At 39.5% G+C, this 14,763-nt stretch overlaps 1 protein-coding gene across 5 annotated transcripts in view; it reads right to left on the bottom strand.

Annotated features, from left to right (window-relative positions):
• Positions 1–1,005: 1,005 nt before the first annotated feature.
• Positions 1,006–14,763, bottom strand: part of LOC135517418 (RNA-binding Raly-like protein) — a 161,251-nt gene continuing 147,493 nt past the window's right edge. For 3 of the 5 annotated variants that reach the window (XM_064941677.1, XM_064941678.1, XM_064941679.1), the window contains exons 6-9: positions 9,617–9,733; positions 9,094–9,263; positions 8,004–8,042; positions 1,006–3,579 (exon numbers count right to left, since the gene is read on the bottom strand). In XM_064941677.1, the coding sequence (XP_064797749.1) occupies positions 8,010–8,042; positions 9,094–9,263; positions 9,617–9,733 (320 nt within the window). In that variant the 3' untranslated portion in view covers positions 1,006–3,579; positions 8,004–8,009. The remainder of the gene's footprint in view (positions 3,580–8,003; positions 8,043–9,093; positions 9,264–9,616; positions 9,734–14,763) is intronic. The other 2 variants (XM_064941680.1, XM_064941681.1) reach the window with 1 other exon arrangement.

Raw genomic sequence — 14,763 nt, forward strand, 5'->3', positions numbered from 1 at the left:
CATTGCTTGCTGTTTGGGGTTTTAGGCTGTGTTTCTGCACATCACTTTGAGATATCAGCTGATGAAAGAAGGGATTTATAAATACATTTGATGTGATCTAAGAGTCCATTGACGCACCGGTGCATCAATCTAATTAACATCATAAAAAAATCCCTCAGTTTACGCTAGAGATATCTGTTTTTTTGCATGGGCTGTGTCTCAATCCGCCACATCCGCCTGTCGGCCCTCCGCATTTGCGGTGCAAAATGGCAGAGCTACAGCGATATTTGTCAGACCAGGAGACAACCCGAAAATCAGTCTTCCCACGAAAACGTCTGTAGCGTCCCAACGGTTTGGCCTACAAACTCATATAAGATGAGACTCGATGGTATTCTCCGTGTTGATCTACGACCCCTACAAGTATCACGGGATTCGTGTGAAGGTAACCCATAGAAATGAATGGAAGTTTGGAGGTAGTTTGGGGAGGAAAAAAAGCTGTTAAATGTGTCCAAAACCCAAACTATTTCCTGAGCTTTCTTATATCTCCTTGATATAGGACAGACATTTCAAAAATATATATATTACTGTCTTTTTTTCTATTTATGAATTAGTTATTCAATGAGTTTCTATGGGCTATATTAGTATTTTTTTAAATATTGTTTTTTATACATACAGGGGTCCTAAAATTCAAAATCAAATAGCATAGACATGACATCAGTCAAAACACCTCAAAACAAGACATGGTATCAAGAACTAGATAAAAACTAGCTGAAACGAGCTACATGGCAGCCTCTTGCCATTGTTGCTAGCCACAGTATCTAGCCATCCAGAATCACAACACCACACTAATTTCTGCACCATTGAGGGTGAGCATAATTTTCGTGATGTTGTCAGCTAACCCATCTATTTGGAGTTGTTCTAGGAATTACCTTATTTGGGCATGGAATGTGAATTCATATAGTGACCCCTGTCTGGAATCTAGATAACACTTTCGGAGGAGGTAGAATGAAAGGACAGCACTAAGCACACACTTCATGGTCTGCCCATTTAATAATAGGTTTGCCTTAACATTACCAAGAGATTTTAGAACATCTAAAATGTGTGATGAAATTTAACACAAGGATAATGTATTGTAAATAGCTATCAATAACTGCATTATTATTGACAATATATTATCATTTCAGTTGTCTTTCAGTTTATATTTATTTTCAAAGTAAAATAAAATGTGTGTCATTCAAATTACATGACATAAATCAGAAACATTTTATCGACAAGAGAAAACAAATAAAACACTTTATTTTCAATGAAACGCCATCGTATTATGTTCTATGCAATGGACCCTATAGCCATACAACAGTTGCAACCATATACATTCAAATGAAAAACACAGATTAAACATGCCATTCATAAAAATATCTTTACAAAAATGTACATTTCTATGCAACAATATATTTTAATTGCACATCTCTAAAATACCCTTTTCCACTCCCAACCCAAGTACATTATTCTTTTAAACACAGGGGGTAATTTGCAACAAGGTCACGATATCATCATTTTTTTCCGGGCTTTAAGATCATATCCAACTCTGTGATGTTTCCATGGTTTTTGATTAATCCTCTCCACTGGCACCAAATTACACTCGATGCTTTTGATAGCAAGGTTTGCTTTGATTTGCAAGGTGCAGAGTAGCATAAACCGCAGACAAAATGATGGAGTTAGATTTGAGTTAAAGATGACCTTGTATGCAAAACATGACATACTACTAATTGCATTACCCGTCAGTAAACAAACAAACAAACCCAGATAATTGGTCTATGGAGACTCTTTATTCCACTCAATGGTGTCAGCTAAGGATTCAATCAAAGCCTGCAATTTAAAAAATCCACACTGCTGAACCAGAGGCTAAAAACCCTATCAACAGTATTAAAATGAGCATTTCTCTTGATCCACCTAGTAGGCCTACATAATTATCTAATGTATTACTTTATCTACTTAAAATATGCTTTGAGTGGTATGGTGACAATGTGTTTGAGCAGTGTGGATGTACTGCAGTGACGACCTGATTGAATTTCAAACTATGTTTTTGACAGTAATGAATGGGATATATCATTGTGAAATCAAAACAGGTAGTGAGTGGTATGACCATTTTCTTAAAGACATTCCACAATACAAAAGTAGTGATAATATTAATAAACAGAAATCAAATTTGAGTGGATTGTACGAAAATCAAATATTGTGTAGAGGCAGTTTCTGAACCTTTTGAATTCTACTCCAAATACAAAGACGTCTTTTAGAGGAGAAATCTCAACATACAAAGTGTACAAGAATGTGTATCGATATAATCCTCTGCTCTTTCTATTTAGGTTATCTGAAACCTTGAATCTGTTTCACCTATCAGGTGACTCAATAACAATGAAAAATCTGCAAAATCAACAACATAAAAATATTTCAACATCCAATCCCAATAATGAGTTAAAAGTAGTCTAATTAGTTAATTGGGAGCAATTCTATTAATTATTCAATTTGGCTGATTTTCTAAATTGGATGAGATAAGTGACAGTATAGCACTATAAGTCTCCCTCTTTTAATTTCTGCTAGGTTTTTAAGCCTCTGCGCATGTGGTGCTGCGGTGGCGGTGCAGTGAGCTCAAAGAAGGCAAAAGAACACAAGTTTCTCTCCTTGTCTCCTCTCCCGAGTACAGGTCAGATCCGTGTGGAGAGAGAGGGCACAGCTTCCTACAGAGTGATGCATGCTGGGTAGTACAAACTGTGCAGGGCTGGCTACAGCGAGACACTGTTCTCTGGTAGGAAGCCAAAGCAGACGTTGGCTGGCTATCACAGGAAGCCCGTTTTCCCCTTTGAAATTTGGTAGGAGGTCAGAATAAAGAATGGATCATCCCCCCCCAGGACATGCATGTGTTAAATGGATAATCTGGAAAAATCTGGAAAAGTTACGGTAAAGTGATCGCTTATGCATGGGCAAGACTGATGGTCCTCTGTACCTTTCCAAATCCTTAAAAAAAAAACATTTGTGATCTCGATGTGCATAATTTATCATAATTTATTACTTTCGGGCCAAATGGGGAAAAAAACAGAGATCAAATAGACAGGACAAAAATGTAAACGCTTATGCAAAAATGGTCCTCTTTGACTGTGTTCAGCACTGAAAATAAAAGCCATACACAAACGAATATGAACATAACTCAAGGGAATGACAGTTATCATCAGCAAATATCCCACTCCCCTACAATTTTAATGAGTATTTTCTTCTCTCTCTAGCATCAATATGATTGAATCAGTCTCTTGAAAACAATTGCAAATTGAATATCTAGGAGTGAATTCGGGCAGATGCAGTAAAATTATATATTTTTTCTGACAGCAGCAGGCCATATTCATATAGTTACTGCTGCACAGTGGGGCATCTGAATGTTGTTCAACGTCTCCGCTACACAGAGAGAGAGATGGAAAAGAAGGAGACTACCATCTTGTTTTTACACCACACAATGGTTCCTTCCCCCAGAGATCCTTTGGTTTCTCTAGGAGGTGATGAGGATGTCTCTTGATGCTGTAGAGAAGACGGAGAGATGTCCGCTCCCTCGTCCTGAAGACATAAACAAATGACAATGACAAAAATGCAGATGAGAAAACAGGAAATAGCCGCAGGCTTTCCTTTGTATTAATGTGACTATTTATAATACCGCAAATCGGACGATTACACGGTGCTTAATGCTCGCATAGTTAGAATTTGGGGAAGTTTGTTGATCCTTTTGGGAGTAGGGACTAGAACTTCCATAATCCTTCCAGACATTCTATCTAGAGCTCTTCACTGTGATGTTCAATCCAATCCTTGCTACCAGCAAATAAAATATAATGTATTTGTCAAATGCCCCGAATACAACACTTTACAGTGATCTGCTTACTTACAAGCCATATCCCAACAATGCAGAGTTAAAAAGTAAGAAAATTAACAAATAAAACACAGTAAAATAACAATAACGAGGCTATATACAAGGCATACTGGTACCGAGTCAACGTGCAGGGGTACAAGTTAATTGAGGTAATCCTGTATGTACTAGGCAATCAGGATAGGTAATAAACAGAGTACCAGCAGTGAATGAGTAGAGTATGGAAGTGTGTTTTTGTGTGTGTGACTATGTCTATGTTGGAGTGTCAGTGTGTGGGTGGAGTCCAGTGAGTGTACATGGGGCCAGTGCAAGAATGTCAGTGCAAAAACAAGGGGGTTAATGCAAACAGTCCGGGTAGCCATTTGATTAACTGTTCAGCACTTTTATGGCATGGTGGTAGAAGCTGTTTAGGAGCCTTTTGGTCCCAGACTTGGTACCGGTACCACTTGCCGTGTGGTAGCAGAGAGAACAGTCTGACTTGGATGGCTGGAGTCTGACCAGTTTTAGTGCCTTCTCCTCTGACACCGCCTCTGACACCGCCTGGTACAGAGGTCCTGGATGGCAGGAAGCTCGGCCCCATTGATGTACTGGGCAGTAGGCACTAACCTTTGTAGAGCCTTGTGGTCAGAAGCCAAGCAGTTGCCATTCAAAGCATTGATGCAGCCAGTCAAGATGCTCTCAATGGTGCAGCTGTAGAATGTTTTAAGAATCTGAGCGCCCATGCCAAATTTTTCAGCCTCCCAAAGGGCAAGAGTCATTGTTGTGCCCTCTTCATGACTGTGATGGTGTATTTGGACCATGATAGGTCCTTAGTGGTGTGGATACCGAGGAAGTTGAGGCTCTCAACCCGCTCCACTACAGCCCTGTTGATGTAAATGGGGGCGTGCTCGGCCCTCCGTTTCCTTTGTCTTATTCATGTTGAGGGAGAGGTTGTTGTCCTGGCACTACAGTTCCTGATCTCTGATCTCTGTTGCAGAGGGAGGTGTTTAATCCCAGGGTCCTTAGCTTAGTGATGAGCTTGGAGGGCACTATGGTGTTGAACGCTGAGCTGTAGTTAGTCATTTAGACAGGTTACTTTGGCATTCTTGGGCAAAGGCAGAGTATTACAGACTGGGTCAGGGAGAGGTTGAAAATGTCAGTGAAGACACTTGTCAGCGCATGGTAATCCGTCTGGCCCTGAGGCCTTGTAAGGTTAACCTGTTTAAAGGTCTTACCTATATCGGCTACGGGATTGTGATCAAACAGTCATCCGGAACAGATGGTGCTCTCATGCGTGGTTCAGTGTTGCTTGCCTAAAAGCGAGCATAGAAGGTATTTAGCTCATCTGGTAAGCTCCAGTCACTGGACAGCTCGTTGCTGGATTTCCCTTTGTGATCCGTGATAGTTTGTAAGCTCTGCCACTACCAACGAGCATCAGAGCCGGTGTAGTAGGATTCGGTCCTGTATTGACGCTTTGACTGTTTGATGGTTCATTGGAGGGCATAGCAGGAGTTTCTTATAAGCGTCCAGATCAGTGTCCCGCTCCTTGAATGCGGCAGCTCCAGCCTTTAGCTCAGTGCAGATGTTGACTGTAATACATAGCTTCTGGTTGGGATATGTACGTACGGGCACTGTGGGGATGACATCATAGATGCACTTATTATTAAAGCCGGTGACGTGGTAAACTCCTCAATGCCATCGGATGAATCCCAGAACAGTCTGTGCTCGTGAAATGGTCCTGTCGCTTAGCATCCACTTCAATGGACCACTACCTGCTTGAGTTTTTGCTTGTAATCAGGAAACAGGAGGATAGTGTTATGGTCAGATTTGCCAAATGGAGGGCGAGGGACAGCTTTGCATGCGTCTCTGTGTGTGGAGTAAAGGTGATCTAGAGTTGTACAGGTGACATGCTGATACACATTTTGTAAAATGCATTTCAGTTTTCCTGCATTAAAATCACCGGTCACAAGGAGCGCTGCCTCTGGTGAGCATTTTCTTGTTTGCTTATGGCCCTATGCAGCTTGTTGAGTGTGGTCTTAGTGTCAGCATTGGTTTGTGTTGGTAAATAGACAGCTAGGAAAAATATAGATGAAAACGCACTTGGAAAATAGTGAGGTATTCTAACTCAGGCGAGCAGGACCTCGAGACTTCCTTGATATTGAAGATTGCGCACCAGCAGTGGTTAACAAATGAACTGAGCTCACCTGAAGCTGCCGTTCTGTCCTGCCGATGTATAGAAATAACAGCTTGATTTATATTTTCCATGTCCTTGTTCATCCAGGACTCGGTAAAACATATAATATTACAGTTCTTCAGATCCCGTTGATAGGATAGTCTCAAACAGAGCTTGTCCAGTTTATTCTCCAGTGATAGCGCCGCCTCCTCCGAGTGTTGGGGATTTGGTCTTGGTCCGGGATGATCAATAGGTCCTTTGACTCCTATTTATTGAAGTATAAGTCATCCAAATTGACGTTAGTGATAGCTGTTCTGATATGCAGAAGCTCTTTTTGGTCGTAGGAAATTATGCTGGAAACATTATGCACAAAAAAAGATAAGATATGCGCAAAACAATACACAAAATAGCATAATTGGTCAGGAGTCAGTCAAATGGCTGCTATTCCCTCCATTGTAATTGGTCTTATGTGTTTTAGAGAACAGTCTTATGTCTTAGCAGTTTGTGTTTTAAGTGTTTTAGGTATTTTTTAAAGATTGCCCTCTGAGGTTGCGCTGCATATGGTTGGGGCCACCGATTGAATTTGAAAGTGGCAAACATATGAAAAGGAAATGGGAAATGGCAGTGTGACATATGGCTGGCTGTTTTATATGTGGATGAGCAAGGGAATTGGCTCTCCAGATGAACGGATAGGCAGGGAAAGGCAGAGAGTGAGAGAGACAAAGGGAAAGATAACTTGGCATTGTCCATTACAGCCATATGCTATGACTTTTAACACCATATGTGGCCAACATAGTACTTTACATATGATCTCGCATGTAACATTTCCTCCATCAACCTTAAACCAAAAAAAGACAACACATTCAATGATAATAAAACCTCATGAATACTGTAACAACCATGAATAGAACATTTTCTCTAGTCTACATCAAGGCTAGTGGTCTCATCTATCAGTCAGTCTTTAAGAGAACTTCGGATTAATGTAGCATCATTTGGACAGAAGTCATAAATACTACTAAATAGCCCTGCTAGGATAACTCTGCATGCTGGGCCTAGTGATGATGTGGCTTCCTTGGTAATTACCCTGAGCCTGAGAGGACGACAGGCGAGAAGAAACAATTTTCCTCGGGCCCTGCCATTCATTCAGTCTCTCCACTTCCACACTATTAAATGAGATGAATGTTGTTTGTGGCCGGTTCTGGCCCATTGCAACTCCATTACAACGCTCTCTGTCAGCGTCTGCATTAGCTGCCCTTCACTGAAGCTACTCGGCCCTATGTCTGTCACAGTGCTTTTACTTTAGGACATGATTGAAGAGTCGATGCTTGGTGATGGTTAAGATTAAGGGCTAGATTCTATCAGATCCGCGATAGCTGACCTCCGCATAGTGGTTGTTTTGGTGGTGTCGGAGGTGGAACTGCATTAGAGCTGTCCAATCCACAAGCGGCTCCTGGCATTAAACCTAAAGCGGACATTGCCATTGGCTGCACGGAGTCACATTTAGAGAAATCACATGCAGCCTTGTTTACAAGTTTGAACACTGGAATGTGAGATGTAATCTACACCTCGATTAGACTGATAGAAATCCTCGTAATTTCGTTGAATGTTTTTCAATTTGAGTGTCATTATTTCTAAGTAGCCTGCACTTTCTCATTCTGAACTTGTAATGCGAGTGGGACGGGTGTGGCTTTGTGACAATGACCGGAAAACACAGCCGCTCACCGATTTGACAGCTCTAACACTGTTACACCTCCGACACTGCCAAAATACCAGCTATGCGTGTGTCTGCTACCGCAGGTTAATGCTTGATCTGATTGAATCTAGGCCTAATGAAAAACTTCAATAATTGTGATTTGTGATTTACTAAGGTTCATGAAACTAAAGGAAAACGTTAGAGAACCTAACATGGCTGACTAAACAAGCTTAGATTATATCATTTTCAAAGGTTTATTGGTTCCAAATTCTTACCTGTTCTCAGTTGTCAATGTCAGAAACATGGTTCTCTATCTGAAAAGATAAGGACGAAATGCATCAGTATTTAAAATCCAATTTGTGCAGTTATAATGTAATCAGCTATAAAACAAACCCTGCTTCAATCAGAACTTAATTCAGGGTTTTTCAAGTTGTTGGAGAGCTCTGTAAACTTGAAAAAAAAATGTCCTGGCTCATTGTACATGACCACTATATCTGATCAATATGACCTTGAATGAAGAAACAAATAAATATCCCACACACTCGCTGGGAAAAATAATCTCTTCTATTAGCGAGAAGACAAGGCTTCAGCTCTTGGACTGCGTGCACCCGCTCCATTTTATAATGGGTCATAAATATCGCATAATAGGGAAAGCATGGTGGCATTGAACCACAGATGAACCACAGATAATTCCTTCCATCTTCCTGCTTGAACTTGAAATAATGTGTATTCTATGAGGAGCAAGACTGATATAATTATTTAGGAAAATGACATGCTCAAATAGCATCCTATTTGTGATAACTGTGAGAAATATTAATAAGATGAGTTGTTGACTGAAGTGATCAATAATTGTAGCTGTCATCTCAGCTGTTCCAGAAATTGTCAAAAATACTTTAGCTTTTTCCCTCAGTCTAGTTCTTTGTAGAGTATAAAATGGTGACTTTAAAGAACACTTTCAGTTCCCTCAGTAGCAACTCCATCTTCATTTTCATATTTGGATCGGTTAAGACAGGCCTCCAAGTCCCGCTGGTATGTCTGCAGCGCCCTGTTTTAATTACAACCCATGACAGTGTGTGTGGTGTGGGGTGTGTGTGTGCACGCACGTGCGTTGGTGTGTGTATGAACAGGGACCTGCCACTGCCTTCATTTGAGTTGGGCTGTCAGGGAGAAACTGTCTGTGGTGGCACACTCATCATTTACTCATGAGCAAACTCACACTGCTTTTCAGATCTTGAGCCATGAATAATTTGGCAGAATTAACTTTCTTAAGGGCAAGACTGGTGTGCCCAATTTAAATTTCCTATCCCAAACCACTGTCTCCCCTGCCCTCCTTCCAGGCCCCCTTTCATCACCCATTTCTCTTACCAGATGATGGCTGCCCTCTTCGTCGTAGTCATCCTCGCCCCCGTCGGTCATCTCTCCGGCCTCGACATCCAGTGCCCTGTTGCCCGCCTCCTCCCCGGAGTTCTCAGCTGTCTCCGACACAGACTCCTCATGGAGAGAGTCACAGTTGTCCTCATACTTTCTTTGAGCCTCTGGAGAAAACGTGAAAGAAAGAGTGAAAGGAGGACAAAGAATTGAGACCAAAGTAACAACTGGTGACAAAAAGTAACAAGATGCTGACTAGCTACTCTGAGGGGATAAGGAGAGACTTGCAATTGAGAATCATAACATCATACTAATCAGTCTTGGTGAAACTGTGTTTAACATTTGAACAAGCTTTAAATGTTCTTCTACTTCACCTCCCCTGCTGTGAGACTGTCCTCTCTCTCTCTATCTCTCTCTCCCTCTCTCTGACATGTTTTCTCTCTCTATCTCTCTCCCTCCGTTGCCCTCTCTTTCTGACACCCTTACCCTCTGTCTTTGCCCCCACCCACCTCCCCCTCACCTGACTCGGCTCTCTGCTGTTTCTCGATCTTCTCCAGGCGACCCAGCAGAGAGTCGATCTTTATCTTGATCTGAGTTAGCTCTCGTTTAATGGTCTGGAGCTGGTCCGTCTTCACTGCTGAGACATAATCAAAAACACAAACAGACAATACATTGATTTACAGTTTTTCTCAATTGCTAAAACACAATTTCTGAAACCTTGCTCCATTTCCTGAAAACATTAAACACAAAACCTCATCTTCAAGCACTATTTACATAACCTCTGGCTCCTCTTGCAAAATGAAACATTCGCCTCAAAACAGTTTAACCAGTGTTCAAAATCAAACACTGCTCTCAAATCATAAACAAAGTGATCAAAATGATATACACTCTCAAGCAGTCAGTAAACAATACACCGAAAAATAGAAAACACATTGTTCAAAACATACAATTCTCAGGGAGAAGTACATTTTGATGAACGAAAACATGTTATATCATAGTAGCTCAAAATTTATCAGAAATTACTACTCTCCTTTGCTCTTTGCAATTTTGTTTTTTGTTCTTCCTCCTCCTTGTACCCCTATTTTTACAGTACTGTACCCTGCATCTCACAAACTTGTCCTTTGTCTCTGTGATACTGTAATTCTTGTTCTTTGTTGATATGAACCTGCAACCAGTCAAAATCTATTGAGAAGTCAGTACTGTTAATAAATGGAAATCACAATGTTCAGGGCCATACAATTCATCCATTGTACAGTATGCAGCCTACAATGCACTGTACTACAGTATCCATTCTCAGACTTTCTCCTTCTCACCTTCAACAACCTGTTTGCTCTCTGAACTAGCGTATATTGGTTGTGTCGTATCATTTGAAACAGGTTAAATCAATTTTGAGTGGTTGTGTTCAATCAATGACATATGTTCTCTATTTGTATTTGATTGTTGCCACGTGTGTTTACCAGTATGGAGGACATGTGCATTTGAGTGCAGAATGTGTTTTGAGAATGAGAATGTGTTTGGAGTTTTGCTGAAAAGTCTAAGTGAGATCTGCAAATTGTGTTTTATCATGTGAAATGGTTTAAGGTATTGACAACAGACTGTGTTTTACCATGTGAAATGGTTTAAGGTATTGACAACAGACTGCATAATTAGCTAAATGAGTCCAGGCAACTGAGAACCTTGTTCAGCCAATGGGGTTTAGTGTTTTAGCAATTGAGAAAAACTGTATTATACCATAGTGTGGGTTTATTTTACAAGATTATTTTTCTTTTAAACACCACTCAACGATTCATTTTCATAAACTGCGTATCACAGAACTGATGTTATCATCTGGTTGTACCCCAGGACCCCCTATCATTCTATCTTTTCATCAAGCCAAGTTACATTTTCTCCAGGCGTGAACATATCAATTTATCCGACCGTGTACAGTTCTCCTATTCCAAATATGAAACCACTGCTTTCAATTAGGAGATTAGTTCATGGCTTACATCCACCATGATGATGATTCCTGCTCATTACCTGCGTTAACGGCTGTAGCCAACATCTCTCCTTATAATTTCGGATTACTTTTTGGGAACATAATAAGACAACACAAAGGGGATGATGCCATTTTGACATTATGTAACAACAGACTTGGGTTCAAATACATGTGAATGTCATTATTTGTTATTTAAATAATACAATTTCTGTGTATTTGAATATTTAAAAATAATGTGGCAGAATCAACTACTTCTATTGGAAGTATTTGAAAGTATTTTCAAATAATTTAATTGAAATATACTTATATTTGAAAGTGTTTTCAAATACTTATTTCAAATACTATTTTCAAATACCTGGGTTAAATGCATGGGAGTGTATCTGAGTCAGTGCTTGAGTATTTTCAAATACATGCCAATACTTTCCAAGTATATTTCCAAATACATTCCAATACTCAACTTGTCTTTTCAAATAAAAAATATCCAGATAGTTACTTCCAAATATATTTTTTAATAATTGAAATACTGTTAAAGGAATTATATTGCTATTTGTTCATCAACCAATTCAATTAAAACACTCTGCCCATTTCTAAGAATTTGTAAGATACTTATTTGCATAAAATGGACAGAGGCTAGTCTCAAAATCAATCAATAGTGTTTATTCTCGAGAGTACTGATCATAATACAATGTACATTGGTTTATATCACATTTCGTCATAGCGTTTTGAGTGCGGCTCCTCCTTCTCTCCGATATAATGGCAATATAGTTCACAAGCCTTCCCACATTGTCTGCCACCTGTTAAACAATCTACTAAGCCCAAGGTCTCTCCCCTCCCTGGGTAGAGACAGGATGTCCTGTAAGGAACACAGCATTCCAGCCAGTCTGACGATAGCTCCATTCGCTTCTAACAAGGAAGAGACAGTACTTCTAATTCTGGATGAAAACTACACACATTACATTCAGTATTATGATTATAATAAGATTCATACATTCAAGATTCATTTCCACCATAATTTGCAACTAAATTCATTAGAAATCCTACAATGTGATTTTCTGGATTTTTTTCTTCTTATTTTGTCTGTCATAGTTGAAGTGTACCTATGATGACAACTACAGGCCTCTCTCATCTTTTTAAGTGGGAGAACTTGCACAATTGGTGGCTGACTAAATACTTTTTTTGCCCCACTGTATATGTATACACACCTACTCCTTCAAGGATGTTTTTTTTTTTTTACTATTTTCTCCATTGTAGAATAATAGTGAAGACATCAACACTATGAAATAACACATATGGAATCATGTAGGAACCAAAAAAGTGTTAAACAAATCAAAATATATTTTATATTCTTCAAAGTAGCCACCCTTTACCTTGATGACAGCTTTGCACACTCTTGGCATTCACTCAACCAGATTCACCTGGAATGCTTTTCCAACAGTCTTGAAGGAGTTCCCACATATGCTGAGAACTTGTTGGCTGCTTTTCCTTCACTCTGCAGTCCAACTCATCTCAAACCATTTCAATTGGGTTGATGCTGGTTAAGTGTGCCTTGAATTCTAAATAAATCACAGACAGTGTCACCAGCAAAGAACTCTCACACCCCCTCCTCCATGCTTCATGGTGGGAACCACACATGCAGAGATCATCCGTTCACCTATTCGGCGTCTCACAAAAACACGGTGGTTGGAACCAAAAATCTCAAATTTGGGCTCAGACCAAAGGACAGATTTTCTCCGGTCGAATGTCAATTGCTCGTGTTTCTTGGCCCAAGCAAGTCTCTTCTTCTTATTACTGTCCTTTAGTAGTGATTTCTTGGCAGCAATTCGACCATGAAGGCCTGATACATGCAGTCTCCTCTGAACAGTTGATGTTGAGATGTGCCTGTTACTTGAAATCGGTGAAGCATTCATTTGGGCTGCAATTTCTGAAGCTGGTAACTCTAATGCCCTTATCCTCTGCAGCAGAGGTAACTCTGGGTCTTCCTTTTCTGTGGCGGACCTCATGAGAGCCAGTTTAATCATTGCGCTTGATGGTTTTTGCGACTGTACTTGTTTTTGATATTTTCCGTATTGACTGCTCTCATGTCTTAAAGTAATGATGGACTGTCATTTCTCTTTGCTTATTTGAGCTGTTCTTGCCATAATATGGATTTGGTGTTTCACATCTTCTGTATACCACCCCTACCATGTCACAACACAACTGATTGTCTCAAACGCATTAAGAAGGAATGAAATTCTACAAATACATTTTTAACAAGGCACACCTGTTAATTAAAATGCATTCCAGGTGACTGGTTGAGAGAATGCTGGTTGAGAGAATGCCAAGCATGTGCAAAGCTGTCTTCAAGGCAAAGGGTGGCTACTTTGAAGAATCTCAAATATATTTTGACTTGTTTAACACTTTTTTGGTTACTACATGATTTTGTGTTATTTAATAGTTTTGTTTTCTTCACTATTATTCTACAATGTAGAAAATAGTAAAAATAAAGAAAATCCCTGGAATGAGTAGGTGTGTCCAATTTTTGACTGCTATTGTATATATATTTTTTAAATATCTTCCTTTATTATTTTCCCCTAACCCTACCACCCCTCCCCTAATTGGTGTTAACTCAGGGACAACAACACTTAGGCTTCTACTTCCAGCTAATACATACTATATACATTTTACAGACACAGTATATTTTCCAATAGTTATGTTTTGTTTATTTTTAGTCCTATCCTTCAGCTTCCCTCCAGTTTTGATTTCTATTTTTCACATATTTTCCAACTGTGCTGTTTCACAAAAGTTCTGAACCTATATTAATTTTACAGACACTGTATATTTAAGCAATACGGCCTGAGGAGTTGTGGTATATGGCCAATATACTACGGCTAAGGGCTGTTCTTAGGCACAATGCAATGCAGACTGCCTGGATACAGCCCTTAGCCGTGGTATATTGGCCATATATCACAAACCCCCGAGGTGCCTTATTGCTATTATAAACTGGTTACCAACGTAACATATCAAAATATGTTTTTGTCATACCCATGGTATATGGTCTGACATACCACAGCAGTCAGCGAATCAGCGTTCAGGGCTTGAAACACCCAGTTTATAATTTACATTAGTTATCTTGTTATTTTTAGTCTCACCCTTCAGCTCCACTCAACCCCTTCCATCTATCTCCGAACACCATCCAGTTTTGATTCTATTAGGCATATATTTTTTAACTGTGCTGTGAAGTTTAACAAAAGCTTGGAACCCTTCTATTCTCATAGTATCTAATGATTGTAATTTAAAGATAACATTTTTGCTAAGAGTATATATATATTATTGATCGATTTGCTGTGACTTTTCAAATCACCCAGCAGTGGTATTTGCAGAGTTAGCTCCAGGTGAGTGTTGAAATTTTTCCACCATTCCTGAACCAGAGACCAAAAACAAGCTACTGTACATAGACAGTACCAAAACAAAAATATAAATAGCATTCTATTGGTTGAAAGAATTTTGTAGAATCATTTACATTGAAAAACTCTTAAGTTATGTATCAGTTCATAAACCATGTACCATGTAACCAAGTATCAGTTCATTTGCCATGGAATCTGTATATTGAAAATATCTTCCCAAATATTTTACAATCTATATGGTACAGTTGTCAATTTTTTTATGGTTGAAAATTTGACAACCGTCAAAATAGGGAAAAACAGACAGCACAA

The sequence above is a fragment of the Oncorhynchus masou genome, chromosome 28 (genome assembly GCF_036934945.1).
Source record: "Oncorhynchus masou masou isolate Uvic2021 chromosome 28, UVic_Omas_1.1, whole genome shotgun sequence".
Lineage (NCBI taxonomy): Eukaryota > Metazoa > Chordata > Actinopteri > Salmoniformes > Salmonidae > Oncorhynchus > Oncorhynchus masou.